The following is a 22,951-nucleotide window of genomic DNA, read 5'->3' as shown; positions in this document are numbered from 1 at the left end:
TTAGATTTAGTGCTTTCTTGGTTTTTTTTTTTTTTTTTTGGGGGGGGGGGTTGCATCTACTTAGTTGTAACAGTTTTAGTGCTATAGTAGTAACTGTTATGATCTTTCTGGTGTTTCTGCTTCCCTTATTCTGTGTTTATTCCTTGGTCCTTTTCTGTTTCCTTGTTTCTTATGTCTTTTGGTTATTTCCTCTTTTACTGTGAAAGTTTGTTTTCCTTTCCTGTCCTTCTCCCCCTGATTGTCTCGTTCCAGGAACTGTTTAATCCCCAGTTAGCCCTCCTCTAGTGTGTATGCATAGTTCTATCTTCCTCAGTCTCTTTGTTCTCTCATCTGTTATGTTACCAGTTGTGCTCCCTGAGTTTTCTCTGAATTTTTTACATTTCTCTTGTGTTTTTAGTTCTTCACCATTTGATTCCTCTTTGCACAACCATCTGGGATTCATTCTGACCCCAATAAAGATTTGTAGTTTATGATAATCTGACATCATATATTACCAAAAATATGGGGGGTCGGGGGTCAGGGGAAGCCCTACTCAGCAGCTATCTGAAAATGGTGGAGGGTTTGGATCTAGTCTTGTTAAAGAGATTGCCTGGGGTCTAAAGGATTGACAAAGAATTAAGCTCGCCACAAAAAAATCAACCTAAAATTTTAGACAAATACTTGGAAAAATAACTAAGTTAACTAAGTCTACAATCTTAATGGCCACTAATTCAACTGAAAGTAAGTTCAGCACTAAAATGCTAGGTGCTTGTTGTTCTGCTTTTCTCTAGTTAATGCAATCAGATTGCCAACTAAAACTCTAAACCTCAGTACTTAAATGAGCTGTGGCCCCCTGATAGCACTGTCATCTCACTGGAGGGCCACTTTAGTGCTCAAGTTGTACAAAAATCTCCGAAAATATAGTGTTTTGTTTGTTTGTTTGTTGTTTTTTAAATATATTGTATCGCAAGATAAAACTGCAAACGTGAATGCAATTTTTTTCCCTCACTCTTAACTGAAGCCTTTCATTGAACTATCAAATAAACACATTGTTACTCTCTCTCTCTGACCAGACACGTGGCAGGACTTCTGCTATAATTTTGTTCGTATTTAACAAAATAAAAATGCAGTCATAAGTGTACACAGTAGTTTTTGACTGCCAGTGAAAACTGTTTCCTTTACTCCAACTCTCTCACTGAACTAACACAGCCAGTCCCTCAACATGTTTGTATTCTCTGCTCATATTGTCTTCATATTATATAATGTTTTGCTTTACTTATGTTAACATTGCACTCAACAGCAAACAAGTCCTCCTTAACAAAAAATGTAATTTCAAGGGCCAAATTGCATTATATTTCTTCATGTCAATATACAAGTAAGTACGGTTGAAGTGGGCCGCAAGTGGCCCTCAGGCCGCAAATTTGATACCCCTGCTCTAAACCATGCTACTCCAATGAAGTAAACTATCACTTTGCAAATGAACTTCCATTAAACACATCTCTGTGTGACATGAACGTCTAGCATTTTACTGCTGTGCAACATTTAATTCAAAACAAGAAATAAAATGAATCAGTTGCTCATGTTTATCAGAAAGTCTAATTCATTTTTATTTCACCCTTTCCCACATGGAACATAACTTGCTGCAAATCCAAAATGAAATGAAAAATAAAAACAGCTTGAAAAGTACATTCTGTTTCTCAATAGCTGGAAATCTTGTGTTTGAGGCAACGGATCCAGAAGTGCACTAAACATTACATTAAAGTTGGCATCCCAGCAGTTGGTCGCTGTCTTTACATACACACACGCTGCCACACTAGACTCGTGTAAACATTGCTGTGGATTTGGTGACAGTGAAATAGTGAAATAATCCACAGGGATGAAGTGAGTTTAAAAAAAAAACAATGCTGCTATGTGAATCTGGAATGTAAAAAGAAGACTTAACCACAATATAAAAAAAGATTACTGCTTTAAAATCCTTCATGTACTGAGTCATTGCTAATCTCTGTCCAAGATATTCAAACATGTTTCTTGTTTAATCATAAAACTGCATTTTAAAAAATATGAAAACTGTGATCGTTCAAGAGAACGTGATTTTACAAAACCAAATCCACTAAATAACTCCTGTAAAACAAACATATCATGTAGCACCAGTAGGTTAAAACAAATCATGCAGCAAATTGTGTTGCTTCCTTCTTGTTGTGAAAGACTACTTCAAGAGTTGGGGGATAAAGTCCATGTTTGTGGAATCCAGTGCAGCCACCATTACTTTATGGCCATTTTGGATGGTTCTCCTCAGAATCTGCTAAATAGAGGTAAGAGCTGGCCATGTCTGTGACTTTCGTCCTATGTTTTTATTGTAGCAATGACTCTTTGGTTCACTGGTTCTGGGGATGAAGGAAGAAGAAAACATGATTAAGTCCTTTGTATTTGACAAAATTCCACGTGTATTTCTATTAAATCTCTATTTAAGTTTGTGCTTAAGTTTGTGCTTAAGCCAGTTAAGAAAGGCTTGAAGATACAATTTTCTACAACATGATAACAACCATTTTTCAGTGATAAGTGTAATCAACTTGTACTCCTTCAGAATGATGGCTTATGACTTTTAAACCTATTTTATGGGATTGTGTTGGGCGTCTCCTTGCCCATGCAAACAGTGAAATGGTTCATAATATTGTTTTCTGACCAGCGACTGTGGACCAGTACTATTTGGTAAAAGAGTGAAACATAGCTCAATATCATTATAAGCTATAAAACTTTATTTTGTTATAATCAGCCTGTTTTGAGCTGCATTTTAACTCCTTACTCCAAAGTTTTTTCCTGATCTGGGGTCAATTCCTTCCAAAAAGTCACAAAATTCATTTTTAGATACAGGAGAGAAAAATAAGGGCATATTTTCATTTCTGCTAGATTTGTCTTAAACATATCTGTGACAAATAGTTAAACAATAAGCCATCTGAAAGATTTATACATCTAAGATTATTCATCACATGATTTGATTTACTTGTGCTTAATGTCTTCTTACATTTACTGTGACATTTAGCGCAGAACAGCAAGCTGATTTCAACTTTTCCATTCATTAAATATGACCAGTCCCTACTGAGAGAAGAGTACTACTAACAAGAGGAGTACCTGGTTTTCCACAAGCCTTCACACACTGCTCGTAAGTGTCGAAGCGATTCTGGTTTCCACCACAGCCACCGTACCAGAAGCGCATGCAGCTCTTGTTGGCAGCATCGTAGTGCCACTTGAGAACAAATTTGGCACAAGTACCTTCTTCTTGTGGAAGCTGGCAAATGTCCACAGCTGTAAAAGCAGCTGGGAAGAAAATGGGAAAGAATAGTATTCAGTAAAAGGATGAAAACATGTGCAGCTAAAGGTTATGCGATATGTGCTAAATTACACTTTAAATATGAGATTTGGTGACTGATGGGATCAGTAGTTTTCCATATGAGATGAGATATGTGGACATATAGGTAGACAAAGGTTTATAGTACATTTCCTAGCTGTGAGTATGTGATGGCAGTTTACTCCAAAGATGATAAGTTACTGATGACTTAACCTTGTTATCTAATAAGCCTTCTGCTAAAAAAAAGTAATGAATCCTTGAATATAGCTTTCTTTCCATTAATTTTCTCCATGTGACTTGGCTCATGCCATTGAGAAAAAAACATAACCTTGGCTTGGCTTTTTATTTGCACCATCAGCCATGTTTAGAGAATGTGAAGGGCAGTAGAGGATCCAGATGCCCCTGAAGACATAGTATTAATTGTACTGCAAAGTCAGCACAGCGTACAGCAGTGTGGAAAATATACGTAACACTGATATTACTTCCAAAGCCAGTGGCTGTTATGTATATGTTTAATGATGGTCTAAAAAGGTTTGATATGGATTTGCTTGCTTAAAACTACACCAAAGGGAAAGTTTATTTTCTTCTGGTTAATATTTGCATACCATGCACATGCATTTACATCAATTTCAGCTAATCAATAAAGTGGGTTGGCAAGGAAAGCATTTGTAACATAATATTTTTGGAAAGAAGTAATCATGATATTCAGGTCTTAATATTGCCAGTGAGTGTATATTGGAGCTTACCAGGATCTGGGAGGACCTCCACCTGTTCAACTTGCTTCACCATTGGCTGAGGCTCTCCCACTGTGAACATACAAAAATATTACCGTGGTTTCACCTTAAAGGGACAGATGTTGTTATAAAATACATAAATAAATACCACAACATTTTTCATTGGCTGTTTCATAAGCTCCCACCCCTACTACCTGGTTTGGATGCTATTAGACTGTCTCAAAGTGAGCTGACTCCTGAAAAACTGGCTTTAGACTAGAAATAATTATTTCTGGTGTCTATGACTAGTGCCTCGTTTTTAACAAGGTTTTGATTTTAAAATACTCTCTAGGAGCTTAAACTATATTAAAGGGTGCATTTTTAGGAATGACAGATGGTTGCAACTAGGCTAGGTTGGGATCTGCTAGACTTCAAACAATGGCCCATTCATGAAGTAGCTGTATGATAAGCCTTTCTATGAACTTTTGCGAGATTTCGCAAAAGTTCATCTTCATTTTTTTTTCTCCCATGTCCCTTGAGGGGCTCCGTAATATATGTCAAAAATGACAATTTAAATAGTAAGTTTTGCATATCTAGTTGAGGCCCATGTTGCATACGTTGCATTAACCAGGTGATGGCACACTCCCACTGAAATCCTGACAACATCACTTACCCAGAGGTGGGTAGTAACGAGTTACATTTACTCCGTTACATTTACTTGAGTAAGTTTTTGAAAAAAATGTACTTTTAAGTACAGTGTGTGAATGTGTGTGTGAATGGGTGGATGACTGGATATGTAAAGCGCTTTGGGGTCCTTAGGGACTAGTAAAGCACTATATAAATACAGACCATTTACCATTTAAAGTACCTTTTTTGCACGATACTTTTTACTTTTACTTGAGTACATTTGTGAAGAAGAAACGGTACTTTTACTCCGCTACATTTGCAAAATTCGACTCATTACTTTTAAAAAAATTATTAGTTTAACACATTAGATAACATGCCACCAGTGGAGTTTCCGGTAACTTTTTTACCAATGAGATGTGGCCATGCAGTCACATGACCAGTTTGAAACTGTGGCAGGCAGAGTGACCCAAGCGTTTCAAAGTAGCGGACACACGGAAAGAAGAAACATGAAAACATGGCAGAGTCTACGCTAGAGCTGAAGATGATGAACAGCATTTTCCTCACATACAAAGGATGTTTCGCTTAAAAGCAGTACAAAAGAACAGGTATGTCTTCAGTGTCGGTGTCTTCAGTGAGAGCCAAAACAAACCAACTTTTCAGCGTGAAACAACTCAACTCGTGTAACCTGAGGAAACGGTAAGTTTTCTCTAAATATCTTTTTAGCTGTGGTTAGCTGGATGCCAGTCTTATGTTACAGCAGCTGTGTCGAGCTCAAGCTGCGAGTCATATTTTTGGCGCTACGTTGTAGTGAGATAAGTTTGTGGGTGTTTTGTGCAGCTTCGGCTGTCCTGTTAACTGCTCGCTGGTTAGCCTATAAGCTAACAGCTAGCCTGGTTAATGACGCTGGAGTTCCACGAACATGCAAACAGCTTGTCTCTACTGCTTTAACTGTTAAAACAGAAGGCAATACTGCGGCTGACAGGGTTTATTATGTGAAACAGCAGCTTGTTTAGTTCAAACAGTCTGCATTAAGCTGGTCAAACACTGCGATTTTTTTTTTAGTCACGTTATTCCGCTCCTGCTCAAACTGTACAATTAAATCGCAGAGGTTAGAAGTTCATAGGTCACGATGCAGGGCCTGATGCTCTGATGCGACCTGAGTGCTCAAACTGTGCGTCCATAACATGAAGCTTATCATACAAAATCTGTCTCTCGCTCTCCCTCTCTTGTGTCTTTCACTCACACAGACACACCACCACCATCAACTTTGCTAAATTACTAATGAAAAACATTGACCAGGCAGCTGCAATTGAGCAGCAATGTCCATCCAACTCTTTTCATGGTTGTTGTAGTCGTGATAATTTTGTGAGGCCACATTGAAAAGCCTCAGATACGTAAGCGTAGAGCTGCCACCCAGGCAAAAGAAAAATAGAGCTATATCACGTTATAACGAGCAATATACTTTTCATGTTTGTACAATATACATAATTATCACGTTCGTACAATGTAAATATTATATTGTACGAAAGTAATATTATATTGTTCAAATGTGAAAGGTATATTGCACGAACATGAAAAGTATATTGTTAGAACAATAAACTTTTAATGTTATAACGTGATATAGCTCTATTTTTCTTTTGCCTGGGTGGCAGCTCTAGCTTACGTACTCGGATGAGCTTGCCTCATCCTACAAGTTGTGCCTCCATCTCTTGTGTCCAGATCATATGCTGCACTGACGTGCTGCTCCACCTTTTCACTTTCACTTCTGTGTTTGTGTGTGCGCAGTGTGAGAGGTTGCGTTGAGGGGCGACAGGATTTCAAACAGGTTTGATTATCATGCGACCATATGATTGATGATTGGGAGCTGGTCGTGAAGTGTTAACTGCTTTTCGTTACCCCATGTATACTACACAATGCACACACGATTAAGGCAAAACTCGGGCCGATCCCCAAAATGGTTGCGCGGGTGAAAAATCGTCTCAAAATGGGCCAAAAATCGCACAGTGTATGCCCAGCTTTTGGAGGCTAGCTCCAAACAAACATCTGCAGCTTGGCAGTGTATACAGCACTATAATGACCAGACCTACCGTAATTGTCGGGCTATAAGCCGCTACTTTTTGCACAAGCTTTGAACCCTGCGGCTTTTAGTCAGGTGCGGCTTTTCTGTTCCGCTGCTGTACGGCACTACGTTGCCTGGCGGGAGGGCATGTGATCAGACACACAGTATCGGGGTTCAAGAGTGGTATGTTGGTCACATGTCCATCCACCAGGCAACATAGTGCTGTACAAGTAGCGCGAAAAACAAACTTCAAATTAGCGCTACGCGTGGTGGATGACGAGCGGCGATAAACTTGCGAAAAGCAAGTTATGCTCAACTCCACCGGTGGAATCTGACAGCGTGGAAATGTGTGAAAACATCCATGATCACCAACGGATTTCGAAGGGCTGGACTGCTGCATGATGGAGAGGAGGACACCGCACGGCCCTTCAGAGGGTGCGCGACTCTGACACTGACAACGAGGATTTCTTTGGTTTTGAAAGTGACAACAAAGGAAAGGAGCTGAGAGGGGATGACGTAGCCATCCTGAGCCTGTTCGTATCCGACACTGGAGAAGAGGACTTTGGTGGTTTTAGTGCGCAGGAAGATGGTGGTGAATGACTAACTTTTCTTCTTGTTAAGGCCGTGTCACTATACCTGAGCCTAAAAGGTAGGCTGAATCTATTTTTCTGGTGTGCTGTAGGTTATTGTTATGTACTACATTTGTTACTCATTTATGAAGCACAGTACATGTTTCGTACTTGTAATTACCGCTACTTGTACATATACCTAAAAAGTTATGAAAATATGCACCCATAACTTGTTTTTCAAAATATTAATAAAAGGGGTGTGTCTCCAAAAAGCCATCTCTTTCCTGACAATTCCCTTTGTGCATATTCTCTTACATATGATAAGTCAACATTGAAACACCTGCGGCCTTTAGTCAGGTGCAGCTAATGTATGTACAAAACAGGATTTTCCCGATTTTAGCTTGTGCGGCTAATATTCAGGTGCGCTTTGTAGTCTGGGAAATACGGTAATTCTTTTGAAAACCATACATCTTTCCACAGGTCTCCACTTCATCAGACATCACCTAGACACAGAGCTGGATGAGGCCAGCACAAACAGCAGCCTATTCGACGAAGATGATGGATCCATGGGGTCAGGAAAGCCAGAAGCAGGGGAGCTGGAGAGGTACCTTTCATGTCCATTCACTGGAGGTGTGGATGTATTGCATGGCTTTCCTCACACCAAGAAGCTGTCGATCAAAGTCAATATAGCTCTTCCTGCATCTGGAGCTTGTGAAGTACTTGTGAGTCATGCAGGACTCCTGTTCACTGCTAAACAGTTACAGCTTCACAGAAAGAACCTTGAGAGCAAACTGCTGCTGAAGCAAAACCATCACCTCAGTGAGTGAAGAAATGGCACATTTTTGCTAAATATGCAGAAATAAATGCACACCCATACAATTTATGGTAAACTGAGCTGCCTTGTATGTACATATGTTGAAGATGCCTCGTTCTAATGTTTTCTCTGAGGCTGCTGTGCCATTTGGAGCAAAAATGAATATAAAGTTTACAGCATATCTTGTCACTGGAAATTGTTTGCACTGTTTATATATTTATATTATTTACTGTAGGTATTGTTGAAAAAAGTTTTATGTTGTGAAAAACGGAAATCTGGAAATTAGAGTTGTTGTGCCTTATTTTGTTGATGTTTTTACATATATTCCTTTTGAAAATACTACAATTTGTATATTTATTTATTTTTGTTTGTCTGATAGCATTTATTTATAAAATAAATCGGACATTTTAAACAGTTACTCGCTACTTGAGTAGTCTTTTCGCCAAGTACTTTTTTACTCTTACTTGAGTAACTTTTTTGACGACTACTTTTCACTTTTACTTGAGTAATAATATTTTAAAGCAGTGGTCCTCAACCCCCGGGCCTCGGACCGGTACCGGTCCGTGACTCGTTTGGTACCGGGCCGCGAGAGTTGAGGCTCAGGGGTGAAATGTATGGTTTTCAGGGTTTTTATCGGTCTTTTCACGTGTGTTATGAATAAATCTTCTTTTTTTCAGTACCGGTACTAGTTTTATTTTGTTGTATTTATCCGCGACACCTTAAAGGCCGGTCCGTGAAAATATTGTCCGTGGCGCAAAAAAGGTTGGAGACCGCTGTTTAAAGTAATGCTACTCTTACTTGAGTACAATTTTTGGATACTCGACCCACCTCTGCACTTACCTGACCTCACGCAGTTTTTCAAGCAGAGGGCCTCACTGTCGAACCTATTTCCATTCCCTCCACAACCTCCATACCAGAATTGTACACAGAACCCATTCTTTCTGTCAAAGAACCACTTAGCCTCATAGTCTTTGCAGGGCATTCCAGGGTCATAGTCAAGCGAGCATGGGCCTGCCAATTCATTAACTAGAACATGCAGAACAAAAAACAAACAAACAAATAGCTGTGATATAGCAGTGATGGAGGACAAATAGAGAAAGAGGATGCATTTGTGTGAGGATTAGATGAACAAATACAGCATACAACAAACTGTAAGCTTTGAAAGTAGCATGTAAACAAATGTATTAGAAGTTCAGATGTATTTGAAAGGGGTTTTAAATTAGTTTTTGTGCCTGCAGAGGAAAAGAAATGGCATTCAGCATGAGACTATATCCACTACATGGGAGTCTGGATAATTGCAATATATTAGAAGAGGTTTTGCTTATTAAAAAAAATAAAAAAAAAGTTGTGATTAGAATGAAAGAAGATTATTTTTAGGTTTTCATGGATGGATCTGACAAGTTAGTTGTAACTAAATTCATTAAATGTTAGTTACTTTTGTGTTTTCATGCCTTAGTTGTGCTCTAAATTCTATGCCTTTCACAAGGACCAACAGCTGTAAGGTTTCTTTTCCTTTGGTATTTTCTGATGAAACAAACTTCTTCATAGTGCCACACATTTTACCCACAAGTGCCTTGTTTGTCACGATACATAAGGGAAAAGATTAGATTAACAAACCGAGACACTAGGGCTTAAACTGCCGATTTTGTAAGGTTTTGTAAACAACTTGCGGTGTATCTTTGCATGTACTAGTGACTTGATAAATAAAATATTAGTGCAGTAGTCCCATTTGATATTGCTGCATTACAGAAGCCCACGATCTTTGACTTGAACCTACAGGTTTTATTTACATAACTAATATAATACCTTGGAAACCCAGCAAAACACAACTCTATGGGGGCTACTTCTAAGATATATTACTGGCCCATTTTGATTACAGGTCCAATATACTGGTATTCCGATATATGGCTGCTAATTATATAGGAAATGTTATAAAAGAAAAGAAGTTTCCAAGCAATATACAGACACAAGCATGCAAAGTTACTCACCAGTTTCTGGTTTGTCCAGGGGTGTGGTATTTGGAGTACTTGTGTTTTGGCTGGCAAGCTTATGCTCAGCTGCTTCTGTGAAATAATAAATAATGTATTTGTCAATACAACTTTAAAAATAGAAAGCATGCAATAAATTAATTAATTTAGCTAGGAAAGGGCAATTCTTAGGGTGTGTCTACAGATTGAGGTGGTCCCTAAAACCAAAGAAGCTAAAACAAGCTAGTTTATTTTATTTTGGCATTTTGGGGAACTATTTAATTTGAATCTGTATTAACTTTGAGTGTGAAGTTGCAAAACATACTATATGCCATTAAATAGGGTTGGGACAGCTGTGAAATCAAGACCAGTGTTACATGGTGTTAATACAAATGTTAATACCAATGTCCACACATATTACAGTTTCCTCCTCCTGTACTGCAGTACCTATGTGGGGTAATCTGTATTCAAAGTATGGTAATCAGGTAGAGGTTGTATTCTATTCCATTCGGGGTAATTTATTTCGAGTCAAATCACACCAGTTGCCTCAGGGCACTTTACATTGCAAGGTAAAAATCCTACAGTGGTTTAAAAAAAACAAAACAAAAAAACCCAACATCAAACAACTCTTTATGAGCAAGTACCTTTCAGCAAAAGATTGTTCCAGTAATGAATGTACATGGTATACATCAGAATGCAGACACTTTTGTTTTGTTTATAATCTAATCACCATTAAGTTATCAGGCCTGTGGTAATTTAAAAAAAATAAATCTCTAATATACTGAGATTTATACACCCCTAAAATTTATTAGGATACACAACCTGTAATGGATAGATCTGTAACAACTTGAAGCTAGCTCTTTTTAAGTGGTCTCCATAAGAGCTTTTGAAGACTTCCATATTTGTGCTTGTGTACTTCTGTACCCAAATGGCATGTTTACAGTTGAATATGCAACACATGCAAAATATGAATGAATAATTTCTGAAAAAGCTAAAGCTGTCTTTATAAACTCACTTGTAGTAATGACGCCTTTGAGAGTAGAGACAATTTGGCCCTCGGCTGTGTAAGCTGTGACTACAGCCTGATACATTTGAGCACTTTCCAAGTTGTCCACAGCAAGCTCTGTACCCGACACATTGGTCTTCAGCACCAGTGCATGGTCATGGAGCCTCACCACAACAACCTCAAAGTAAACAAAGAGCTTTGCATCTGGCCTGCTCCAACGCAATTTCAAGCTGCTGGAGGTGACATTAGAGACGTGCAGCTCCTCTGCATCTGTGTGTAAGAAAATAACAGAAAAAGAGTATGTTGTAGTTGTGGTGGATGATGTCAACAAATGTTATTTTGCTGCATGGCCAAGAAGCATAAATTTATAAGTAATCTTTACTTTGTGAAGCATGATAAAAGTAATATTCTGAAACAAGTGTAAAAATATTATTGAATTATGGGCAGGCAATTTTAGCAGTTAGCGACAGTGTGTATGACTTAAAGTGACCAAAGCTGTCAGTACTTCTAGCTGAAAATGCAAAAGTAGTAAAGAAAAATTTGTTCAACAACAGTCTTACCCTTGTGCTTTCTTTCATGAACTGCTTGGTGATTTTCATGATGCTTCTGGTGTTTCCTACAAATGTGGCAATGTTAAGGGAAAAAAAATTGTAAAGAAAACCACCAATGTTTCCAGCATTAATAATACAGCATTACAAAAATTACAAAACTTACTCCACTTCCTGTGATGGTGTGAAGGGGTTTTTTAGTGGCTGGTCATTCTGAAACCACTTGCAGTTTTTGGAGACTTCAGGGGACATGTGGAAAGCATTTTCAACTGAAAAGCAATGCAACATAGAACACAACTAGTTCAGGATTTGTTAGACTGATGTAACAAATAGAATCTATTCTAAAATACTAAAAAAAGAAAAGCAAAAGGTATTGAAAATGTATCATGCCCATCAAAATATATCTTGAACTTACTACTGATATACTTGGGCAGTAGCTGGCCAAAGGTCTGGATATTTCTGTCATAAAAGTCTGAGCTACTCTTCAGCTGCTTGAAGAAGACATCTGAAGGCTCGCTGGCCATGTTTGACAAGACACTTGCATCCTTAGCACTCAATGTTTCACCTACACCAAAGATGACGAGGAAGTAGCCCCTGCACTTGACCTCAGTGGCAATGCGTATCAGCTGCTCCTGGTCTTGTTCCACACTTCCTGTCACAAACAGTATGAGTACCTTTTTGTCACGTTGTACAGGTGCCTTCTCAAACACTTGATCCACCGTCCTTTCAATTGCCTCTGCGAGTGCCCGGCCACCTTCCAGCTGGGGTGTTTTCTCTACCAGGAATTTGATAATATCTTGTGCTGAAGTGTGTTCAGTCAAGCCAATGTCAACATGAAGGGGGGACCCAGATTTGTTATTTAGGAACTCATAAGGTGCTTGCTGAATCACAGACACTCTGGCGTGGTTACCAGATGATGTGGGATTTGAAGACACATGAAGATGCTCTACCATGTAAGATATATAGTGTTTAATCTCGGCAAAGACAGTTGGGTAGGTAGACTCAGAGCTGTCCATGACAAAAGCAATGTCAATGTCGACATCTGAGGTGAAAGATCTCCTATCTCGGCCAGCCGTTGGGGGAACATAGTCACAGATTTGGTCCGGAGAGCAGAAATCTTAAAAAAGAAGAAATAAAATTATGCATTTTTTTTCCTTTCATGGACTGAGACAATCTGTATTCAACAGTTTTTCATCTAGTCTCTTTTTATACAATGCTTGGAAAAAATGGCTCTATTCTTAGATAAAAGTACATCAACATCTGACAAAATAAAAGTGAGAAGCTGTTTCATAAATACTAATCCACCCAAACAGGTCTTACCCAGGCAGACATGGCAGTTCATAACCTTCTGGATGACTGAATTGTACTGTGGACTATTAGCGTTGGGAAGGACAATGACCTGGGCCAGTGCTGTGTTGTTGGCCTGGTATACAAGGAGAGGAAAGTTATAAGTTGAATACAAACTGATGGCCTATAAGATTAACATTTGCTTTGGCTGTATGTTGTTATGTTACCTGCACCGCTCTGGAGAGTGCTCTGTCCTCCTGTCTGACCAGCAGCAAAGTGGCAATTCCAGCGTTGTGAAGGCGGAGGGCTGCACGAGTAATTGCTTGTGGCCGACCAACTTGATCACCTACAAAGAAGATGGCCACCTTCCTTATGAGGAAGCCACTGCGTATCCTCTTGAAAGTGTTCTGGGCCACAAAGTTCATGGCTGTTTCCAAGCTGCGGGGCTTTCTTGTCTGTGGGATCTGAAGTCCTTCAATGTGTTCCTCCAGGGCACGTTTCTTCATGGCATCAGCAAACCGGACCTCAGTGGTGACTTCGTTGTTATACAGGGTCAAAGCAACACGAGCTCCTCTTGGACAGTTACTTTCAGCGATTGTAATTTTTCTGACTATGTTTAGGACTGTGTCACGCATGTTGTTGAAGACTGGACGGCCAAGGCCTTGTGAGATGTCGAGGGCAAAAGCCAGCTCAGTGGGGTAGAGTGGGCATTCCTGCTTACCTAATGATGTCAACATAAAGGATGTTTGTTCTCACTGTGGTTGTGGATACAGTACATACACAAAAAGTCTAAGTCTAAGAAATTATTATTTCATTAGCAAATCATTTTGCACTTACCAAAGCAGCAAGCTGGTAAAGAAAATTGCACAGAATATGGTAAGATGTTTCATGAAGCACACAGTGCATAGGCATCAATAGTTCACAAAAATAAATTAAATCACATTGCTGAAATTTACTAAATTATACTTACGACAATTGTCTCTGATCTTTCTGACAAGGTCACATTGCTGAGGGAACAAAGAAACCACAGAAACATTTATTTAAAAAAAGGTTGTGATGCGTAGAACTGAGTAAAGTTATGAAAATTATGCTCTGTTCAATGCAGTTCACACAAATATCTGATCAAATACCACAGCTCCTTGTCCTCTTTGTCCCTTGATACCCTGTTAGAGAGAAAACAGGGTATCAGCAACTAAATAAACATCCAGCCTAGGGGTGAGAGTTACAGCCAATATAATTCGATTCAGTTTTATTTATATAGCGCCATATCACAACAACAGTTGCCTCAAGGTGCTTTATATTGTAATGTAAAAGCCCTACAATAATACAAAGAAATCAGAGAAAACCCCAACAATCATATGACCCCCTATAAGCAAGAGCTTTGGCAACAGTGGGAAGAAAACTCCCTTGTAACAGTAAGAAACCACAGAGAGAACCAGGCTCAGGAAGGGGGCAGTCATCTGCCGCAACCAGTTGGGGGGATAAGGTGAAGAGCTTACACTAATAGGTTATAAAATAATATAAAGATATTGGCCATAACTGTGTATTTAAACATGAAACACCTGTATCTAGGCAATGTTATAAATGAACTTGAAATAAACTTGTTGATGACATAATGTCATGCAAATTAAATTCACGCATGTTGTAAAAAAGATTTTTTGATGCTTACATATGGCCCAGGATATCCAACTTCTCCCTTTTGTCCCTGTGTACCAATATCCCCAGAGACTCCCTGGCAATAGTTAACAGTTAGGGGAAAGAAAGAAATTCACATTTAAGGCAGTTCAGATGTCCGTACTTTAAAACAGACCATGAGTCCCTGTACTTCGCTATCTTCAAACATAAAAAAAAATGTGCATGCAAGTCATTTGCTGCCAAGAATGCATGATATATATTTAAACCAAAACTTCAGAACCTGTCCTCTACTTCACAACAGCAAACACATCTGCTCAGCTGAGATCTGGAACAAAGCTGGGGCATCTGATGAAACTGTAGCAGACGTGTATATTAACCTTATTCAAATGTGGACTTAAAACTTACCCTCTGTCCACGATTTCCTCTGGATCCAGGTCCACCCGAGGTGCCAGGGTCTCCAGCTGCTCCCTGAAATGATGGATAAAAAGAGGATAAATGGAAATGACGAGTATCTAATAATAAGCTTACTCATCTGAGGAAAACACAACAGTTTGTTTTAAAGGTTCACTGCTAGTGTTCTGCATTACCTTGGGACCTGGGAATCCTGGGAATCCTTCATCTCCCTGTAAAGAAGAATCACATATGCATTAAGTACTCTTTGTATAAAACTGCAAAAATAATTTTTATTTTGGATGCATCAGAGCCATCACCCTGTATACAGCTCTATTCAACATTACAGAAGGGGTTGTTATCTTTAATTAGGCATGTTCAGTTCACAAATCACTTGCCTTTCTTCCTTTAGGCCCTTGAACACCAAAACCATCTCTACCATCTTCACCCTGTAAAAGAAAAACACATTTTAATTCAAAATACTGGGGTAGCAGAGGGAGAACAATAGCAACGCTATCATCTTCCCTTTCCCCCCCAATTAAACAATAATTTCTTGCTCAATATTCAGAAAATTTACATTCAGTAACATTGCAATAAAATAAGATGATTTGCTCTTACAGGCTCTCCAAAGGGGCCAGGTGGTCCAACATCACCTTTAGGTCCTGGTTCTCCTGGCTCTCCCTACAAAGATATGAAGATAATGAAATACCTTTAGATGTAAGGTAAATGTCAAAGTGATGAATAAAGTGTGACTATATATCTTTAATATGATCGGTTTACTATAGATTTAACTAATAACATGTGCTTGTTTTGCAAGGAGATCCTTAATGTTTTCTTACAGTGCTTTCTGGTTCACTCAAATAGACTCCACATGTATGTCCAGTAATGTGATAGAGCTTGGCTTAAGCCAGTGTGTTTATGATTAAATCAAACTTGTTATGAAAGAACATGAGCCACTCCAAATTTAGTTCCATTCAGTACCTTGCGACCAAGAGGTCCTCTTCTACCTTTTTCTCCACTAGGACCTGGGGTACCTCCAGGACCCTAGACAAGAAGAAATTAGAACATTAAAATTAGATTTTGAATGCAATCAACATAGAAAATTTGACCTACTGTATTCACTCACTCTAGGTCCAGGATTTCCATCTTCTCCTCTTGCTCCTGGTGCACTATTTGGTCCAGGCGGACCCTTGGAAAAAGACAAATCCGCCATCAGTGATGCACGACTTACTTGCATATTAGAGCTGCAGTACCAGTTCATGAGACAGACAGACAGACAGACAGACAGACAGACAGACAGACAGACAGATATGCACCCTATGCACCAAAATAGGGTGAGAAGATGACAAACTTACCCTTGGTCCATCAATACCAGACTCTCCCTGCACACCAGGCGCTCCAGGGCCTCCAACATTTCCCTTTAATGATAATGCAGAAAGATGTTACTGTCATTACGAGGGCAGGTATTAAACTCTATTTTAACAATGAAAAAGGCACTTACAGCTGGTCCAAGTGAACCTCTTCTACCATTGGGTCCCTAATGAGGAATGAGTTAATTAAAAAATAAATAAAATAAAAAAAACCTTCATTAACATAATCTTTGGCAAGTAAGTGATCAGAAAAGACAGTGAAAGTGTTTACCCTTCTTCCAGGTTCACCAGGGCCTCCCCTCCTTCCATCCTGACCAGGCTCTCCCTGTCATACAGGACAAACATCCCAGTGAATTAAATTCATGCTGAGAGATATCCAAAAAATAAATAAAACAACAAAACAAACGAACAATATACAAGCGATATTAAGCCTCAAAAATTAAATCGAGTACAGAGATGCAGGATTTATTTCAGCAGCACTATAATTAGCTCAGGGGGGTATTACCGCTGGTCCAGCATCACCAGGGTCTCCTTTGGGTCCTGCCTGGTTGTTATCTTGTCCAGTTGTTCCCTATTAAACAGAAATCACTCTTTCAGTCGCTGCTACATCCAAACACCAATAAATACAAATTTGTCTTAAAAAAACCAAACGACATAACCATATTTAAACATTGCCTTTATCACAAGAACTGTATTCATTAGAAAGTAAGTATGTGCAGCTTCACATGTAGCATTAGTAACACTCTCTTCTTACACATTCCTTTCTCACATACTATGTATGCATGCAAAATAAAAGTGATGCACATAAAATCAGTCAAAAACTATGCCATAATAATCAGCTTCTTACAGGGTTTCCTCTGATTCCCTGTTGTCCTATGTCTCCTGTTTGTCCTTTGGCACCTTTGGGACCCTAAAAAAGCAAAAGAATTTCTCAGCATTAACCATATTCAGTATTAAGAAAAAAAAAAAACCCAGATGCATCTAGTCACTCACTCTTCTGCCAGGGTTTCCTCTTTCGCCAGGGGGCCCAGCCACACCACTTTTGCCCTAAAACCAAATCAAACACAGCCTTTAAAGCTGATAATTTTATATGATTTTGTATGATTAATTGTTAATATATGGAACACATAGCATAAAAGACAAAATACATGACTCACCTCTTCTCCATTGATGCCATCAAGACCAAGTTCTCCAGCTTCACCCTGAAATAAGGGGGCAGTGGGTTAGCCTTTTTTTGTCAGAATGTAAGAAAGAAAGACAGACAGAAAGAAAGACAGAAAGAAAGAAAGAAAGAAACGTACCTTTTCTCCTGAGTATCCACGAGACCCCTAAATAGAAATAAAGAGTGTTAGATTATTGTATTCACGAATAAAACAATATATAACAATTAAACCACACAACTTGAATGGCAGGGTTAATATTAAAGGGCTTACCTTGATACCTCTCTGGCCAGGACATCCTTGGAAACCCTGGGTTCCATTCACACCAGGAGGACCCCGTTCCCCCTGTATTAACAGAACATGACAACAAAATTCACTGACAAAATACCAAAGAACAGAATCTTAAGAAAGGACACAGAGAGGTGATAAATGAAGAAGATAATAGAACAACAACCATAAACAAAACATTCAAACTTACAGGTCCACCTTCATCTCCAGGATGTCCTTGACTTCCTGACAATCCTGGACCACCCTGACAGACAAAAACAAAACATATATAAGCTTTGTAATTAAAAACAAAATCTCCAAGTATAACTGAGGGGTATTTTTTAGGATAAGATACCTTAGATCCAGGCTGTCCAACTCCTCCTCTGTCTCCTCTGTTGCCAGTACATTTGCATGGCACTCCACAGATCTCTCTTTCTGCAATGTTGTCCTGTGCAGTAAAAGAAAGCATTTTCAGTTTATGGGTGTCATAAATGAAAGGCATAGTTTTTATTTATTAATCATCAGTACCCACCAGTTCTTCCAGAAGCTCATAGTCCAAGTCCATGATATTCAGTCTTAAGGGTCTTGTGTACCTGAAGCCACGACCAAATTCTAATAGCGACGCCTCTTCCAATTTGGGTACCCCCTCCAACCCAACCAGAATGAAACTGTTCACTCCTGTTTTCCAAAACGCAACATATTTAAGTTCACCAATTACCTTTGCGATTTCAGAATAGATAATACCTGAGTGCACTTTATGTTTCATCATCTTTTTACCTGACAGCCGAAGCTCCTCAACTCGCCTTTTCATTTCATCATATGGAGCATCAATACCATCAGTCAGATGAATAACAACCTTCAGGGGAAAATAGCAAAAATACAAGTTTTATACTTTCTTAATTTTCAAGTTTCCAATAGTCTTTTCACTGTATAAACTCTAAAGTTTAAACTCTACAGTTTGGCAAAAAGGTTTTTTAGCCTTGATCGTATTCTTTAATATTAAAAAAATACAATTAATATACACTGGCAGTGACTAATTCAAGGACAAACCTAAACAACTGACCCCAACAATGAGGGGATCTGGCTGATTTCAAGTGGAAATTTTTACTTTAGCTCCAGGAAAGATTCAAGGTCATGGCATACTAAAGCTATTCTGATGGTATATGGTGTCCCAGGTAAAAACCAACAACCTAAAAAAAGCTTTTGGTTTGTTTGTGTTTTTTTGTTTTGTTTTGGGGTTTCTTTGTTTTTTTGCTTGTTTTGCGTTTTTTTTAGTTTTGTCAGCAATGTCTATAGGTCAAACTAACTCAGCTCAATAATTACACTAAGTTGCTAAGCCAATCAAGTCAGATTATTAATACATGAATGAAATGTTAACTAAGAAGTGCACCAGTTGAAGCAAATGCACAAGAGAAATTTTATGACTCTTGTGAAAATACATGACATTTTCAACATCAACTTGAGATATACATTATTTTAGCAGATATTGAAATATTCCTAGAATAGCCCTGACACCGACGCATGTAAACTGCTTGGGCCATTTCTACTTTAGTATATTTGAGTAACTAACCTTGACAGTGTCATCCTGTCTGACTTTGAATCTGTTGGTGTAAGCTGATATGGTCTTGCCATTGAGAACAAAGGGGCCACGACTCCGCAAGGCTCTGAAAGCCTCAAATAACTCATCTGGATTTGTTGTGAAGTCCAGCTGGACCGGCTCAGAAGCAGAATCCATGGCCAGCATGCCCACTTGTACAGATGGAATCTGCCCATCGGAGCAGCTAATGGATGCCATTTTGGAAATCCTCTGCAAAATAGCCTCCATCTTGCTCTGGAGGTTGGTCTGAGAACTGAAAATATTCTGGGCAGACACATCAAATCCGACCAACACTTCTATATTGGAGGCTGTAAAACATAATATTATTTTACCTTAGACACTTTTGGTCACCCCAAATCATGTGACAACCTTTAATCATTTAATTTAATGTATCATCGACAAGCAAGAAACACATAATATTACTTCTCTTACTTTTAGCAAGTTCTTTCGCACCGACACACAGCTTCCCTTTTACTTCATCATCCAGAGTTTCCAGGATTTGTTCATTGAGCTCTGAGAGTTCCTGAACGGTACTTGCTCGAGCCACCATGGAAGGTTCACTTGCCAGGTTTTCCAACTCATTCTGAATGTTGCCCACTCCCACTGCAAAGACTCTTACACCTTTATTCTTCAAGCCAAGCACTGCTGATTTACTGTCATCAGCTGAGTTTCCTCCAGTGACAGTTATAAGAATTTGAGGAGTGCCCTCATCAGCCCTACTGCCCCTTTGTTTAGAAAAGTAAACATCTTGAATAGTGCGAAGGGCTGCACCGGTGTTCAGTCTGCGTCCACCTTTGTACTCTATTTGACCAAGAGCATTTAGCATCTCATCCCTGTTACTGTATGTGTTGAGGTAAAAGCCATCATTGACATCTTCAGCATAATGTGCCAAGCCAATCTGTAGGTTATCTCTCTCAGTGAAGAACAGATCAATTAAGTTGTTGATAAAAATCATGATTTCTTTGAAGTCCTCACGGCCCACATTAATGGAGCCATCCACCAAAAACACTATATCAGCCTTTTTAGATGGAGGCAGGCCTGGTGCTACAAGAAGGGAAATACAGATATGTTAAGATATGTTTATATTGAAAATATTTACCTTGGTTTTTAGTCCAAATCCACAACACGTCCTAATCATTCTAGGCCCTGTAAAATGAGTACATTTTAGTGTTACTTACTTGGAGTGTCATATCCTGATGTATCCTCAACAACATTCAACCTGTTAATAAACTTGTCCTTTATTGTTGGCAGGTTTGAGAACTTAGAAACCTGAATGACATCAGCGGAGCTCTTGGAAATACTCATCAGTTGCCTTGTGTCAGCACGATCAGCACCAATACCAATACAGTTAACTCGGGAGGTCTTGAGCAAAGGTCCATAGAGGGAAACATCTTGGGGTGAACGTCCACCTGTGAGAACCACAAGATGCTGGGAGGCCTCAGTTGGTCGAGCACCAGCAAAAGAGTTTAACTCAAAGCGCAGAACGTGATCAATAGCATCAGCCAGGTCTGACGATCGTCCACCCATCTGACGGAGTCTTCTGATAGCAGAGAGAACAGCTGCCTTGTTGTTGTGTGAATTGAGCGAAAATTCAGTTTTAACTTTGTCTGCATACTGGACAAGAGCGACACGAATTTTATCGGGCTGCACATCAAGTTGTTCAACAATTTTGAGGATGAAGTCACGGATGTGAGCAATCCCTTCAGAATCTGTATTATCTGAGCCATCAATTAGGAAAATAATGTCCTTTTTCCCGAGATCTAGAATGACTGAAAAAAAAAAAAACACAACATAAGGAAAGAAATGCCTCCATAACAGTGAAGGTAAATTATAAAAAGCAAATGATGTAGACAATCAGTAACTGCCTTTAGCACTTTCAGTTGAACTTAATTGGAGTCTTAAATATACAGAATGATTACACACTATTTCTTACCTTCTGGGACACGAGTATAAATTTCAGTGATATCATCGGTGGATATTTTCTTGACTGAATCAATAAGCTGTTTTTCCACCTTTGAAAAATCTCTCAAGCTGTCAACTGTATACACAAGCTCTGGCTTCATGGAAATCTGTCTCAGTTCATCTTGGTCTGCATTTCTTGTACCAATGGCCAGAGGTGCTATCAGGCTTTTCTTGAGTTCATTGGCTGAGCTGGATACATCATCAGTAGATTTGCCAGCCGTAACTAGAATGAGGAATTGAGGCACACGTTCCTCAAGACGGCTTCCGCCTGATCTCTGGTAGACTCTTCTGGCGACAAACTCGAGAGCACGTCCTGTGTTTAGATTATTTCCACCTTTGTTTCGAAGTCTCGACACGGCCTGGAGCACTTCATTTTTTGTTGAGTGTGCATTCAATAGAAATTCTATCTTTGGATCATCGCTGTACTGAACCACTGAAACTCGGACCTTATCCAGTCCTACATCCAGCTTCTCCACAACTCTTCCTATCATATCACGGATGGAAGGGAATTCACTACGCACTGCTGTTGTGCCATCAATGAGAAATACAACATCCCTTTTTTCTCCTCCTGTGGGTACAGATGGTACTGGTGCTTGAAAGGAATAGAAGCAAAATAACACAGTCTGATTACTAACCCTGAATGGAGAGTTCCTAATAGTGTACACAGATAAATATATATAACATACAGTATGATTTGGGGTATAATTCTAGCTTTAATATAGTAGTAACACAGTAATAATATAAATTGAGGACTGTGTTAACCTGTAGATTTTATTAAATTCAATTTACCTTCATAAGTTGGGAACTCTGGACGCAACCTGCTGATGTCATCATCTGACAGCTCAGTGAGTTTGTTGATTAATTCTTCTTGAACTGTGTACAGGCCAGGAAGGTCATCTATTACGTGGGCGTAATTGGAGATATACGACACCACCCTCAGCTCTGTGGGGTTCACATCCCTGGTCCCAATGCTGAATGGAAGAACTCTAGATTGTTTAAGAGAAGAAGCTGCACGACGGACATCATCTGTAGAAGGCCCACTAGACACAACAATAACAAATTGTGGAACACCATCCTGCTTTCTGCTACCCCGTGCTGCTGTCAGAATATCCTGATTAAGAAACTGTAAGGCCTGACCCAGGTTACGTTGTGTTCCACCTTGCTTCCTCATTCCCTTGATGCCATTCAAAACACCTTCTTTGGTTGTATGTGTGTTTAAATACATATTAGCCCGAGCAGTGTCACCATACTGGACCACACCAACACGGATTTTATTTTCGCCCACATTGAGACTCTCGACGACCCTGCGGATAAACTCCTGGATGATTGGAAATTCCCTTCCAACGCCATCAGATCCATCAACGAGGAACACGACATCCTTCTTGGGGCCCTGTGATGCAGCTGGAAAAGACAGAAGTTGATATTAGGCTCAGTTTCATCAATGTATGACAATAAAATAGTCGTATTGGTGGTAAATTGAGCCTACATCTTTTTTTATCATGAAGATTCTGGTGCATATTCGAAGAAATAAGTCACTTTTTTCCTGTTTTTGACAAAAAAAAGTTGTATATCTCTTAATCTATCTTACTCATTTCCAAGTTTTTCAAAACTTTCAGCTAGAAAGTTTCATAAAACCCCAAATTAAATCAAATTAT

The 22,951-nt window shown here is 39.2% G+C and overlaps 1 protein-coding gene across 6 annotated transcripts in view; it reads right to left on the bottom strand.

Moving 5' to 3' along the window:
* Window positions 1–1,561: 1,561 nt before the first annotated feature.
* The window catches only part of LOC102305041 (collagen alpha-3(VI) chain), a 46,202-nt gene continuing 24,812 nt past the window's right edge, over window positions 1,562–22,951 (bottom strand). For 4 of the 6 annotated variants that reach the window (XM_042218569.1, XM_042218572.1, XM_042218567.1 and 1 more), the window contains 39 exons: window positions 22,086–22,697; window positions 21,268–21,888; window positions 20,513–21,103; window positions 19,767–20,378; window positions 19,308–19,642; window positions 18,515–18,593; window positions 18,270–18,415; window positions 18,093–18,185; window positions 17,949–18,002; window positions 17,744–17,815; window positions 17,612–17,638; window positions 17,468–17,512; window positions 17,304–17,357; window positions 17,158–17,220; window positions 16,816–16,881; window positions 16,582–16,635; window positions 16,442–16,477; window positions 16,296–16,358; window positions 16,067–16,129; window positions 15,922–15,984; window positions 15,559–15,621; window positions 15,339–15,389; window positions 15,138–15,173; window positions 14,956–15,018; window positions 14,585–14,647; window positions 14,046–14,078; window positions 13,886–13,922; window positions 13,753–13,764; window positions 13,143–13,636; window positions 12,949–13,051; window positions 12,044–12,745; window positions 11,795–11,897; window positions 11,641–11,696; window positions 11,090–11,350; window positions 10,096–10,170; window positions 8,936–9,133; window positions 4,072–4,131; window positions 3,109–3,294; window positions 1,562–2,363 (listed from right to left, as the gene is read on the bottom strand). In XM_042218569.1, coding sequence (XP_042074503.1) covers window positions 2,323–2,363; window positions 3,109–3,294; window positions 4,072–4,131; window positions 8,936–9,133; window positions 10,096–10,170; window positions 11,090–11,350; window positions 11,641–11,696; window positions 11,795–11,897; window positions 12,044–12,745; window positions 12,949–13,051; window positions 13,143–13,636; window positions 13,753–13,764; window positions 13,886–13,922; window positions 14,046–14,078; window positions 14,585–14,647; window positions 14,956–15,018; window positions 15,138–15,173; window positions 15,339–15,389; window positions 15,559–15,621; window positions 15,922–15,984; window positions 16,067–16,129; window positions 16,296–16,358; window positions 16,442–16,477; window positions 16,582–16,635; window positions 16,816–16,881; window positions 17,158–17,220; window positions 17,304–17,357; window positions 17,468–17,512; window positions 17,612–17,638; window positions 17,744–17,815; window positions 17,949–18,002; window positions 18,093–18,185; window positions 18,270–18,415; window positions 18,515–18,593; window positions 19,308–19,642; window positions 19,767–20,378; window positions 20,513–21,103; window positions 21,268–21,888; window positions 22,086–22,697 — 6,386 coding nt within the window. In that variant the 3' untranslated portion in view covers window positions 1,562–2,322. The remainder of the gene's footprint in view (window positions 2,364–3,108; window positions 3,295–4,071; window positions 4,132–8,935; window positions 9,134–10,095; window positions 10,171–11,089; window positions 11,351–11,640; window positions 11,697–11,794; window positions 11,898–12,043; window positions 12,746–12,948; window positions 13,052–13,142; window positions 13,637–13,752; window positions 13,765–13,885; window positions 13,923–14,045; window positions 14,079–14,584; window positions 14,648–14,955; window positions 15,019–15,137; window positions 15,174–15,338; window positions 15,390–15,558; window positions 15,622–15,921; window positions 15,985–16,066; window positions 16,130–16,295; window positions 16,359–16,441; window positions 16,478–16,581; window positions 16,636–16,815; window positions 16,882–17,157; window positions 17,221–17,303; window positions 17,358–17,467; window positions 17,513–17,611; window positions 17,639–17,743; window positions 17,816–17,948; window positions 18,003–18,092; window positions 18,186–18,269; window positions 18,416–18,514; window positions 18,594–19,307; window positions 19,643–19,766; window positions 20,379–20,512; window positions 21,104–21,267; window positions 21,889–22,085; window positions 22,698–22,951) is intronic. The other 2 variants (XM_042218568.1, XM_042218570.1) reach the window with 2 other exon arrangements.

Source organism: Haplochromis burtoni, unplaced genomic scaffold (assembly GCF_018398535.1).
Source record: "Haplochromis burtoni strain Fernald_Lab_line unplaced genomic scaffold, NCSU_Asbu1 Contig_20, whole genome shotgun sequence".
Lineage (NCBI taxonomy): Eukaryota > Metazoa > Chordata > Actinopteri > Cichliformes > Cichlidae > Haplochromis > Haplochromis burtoni.
Note: the sequence above shows the minus strand (reverse complement) of the source record. Positions and strands in the feature narration are given on the sequence as shown.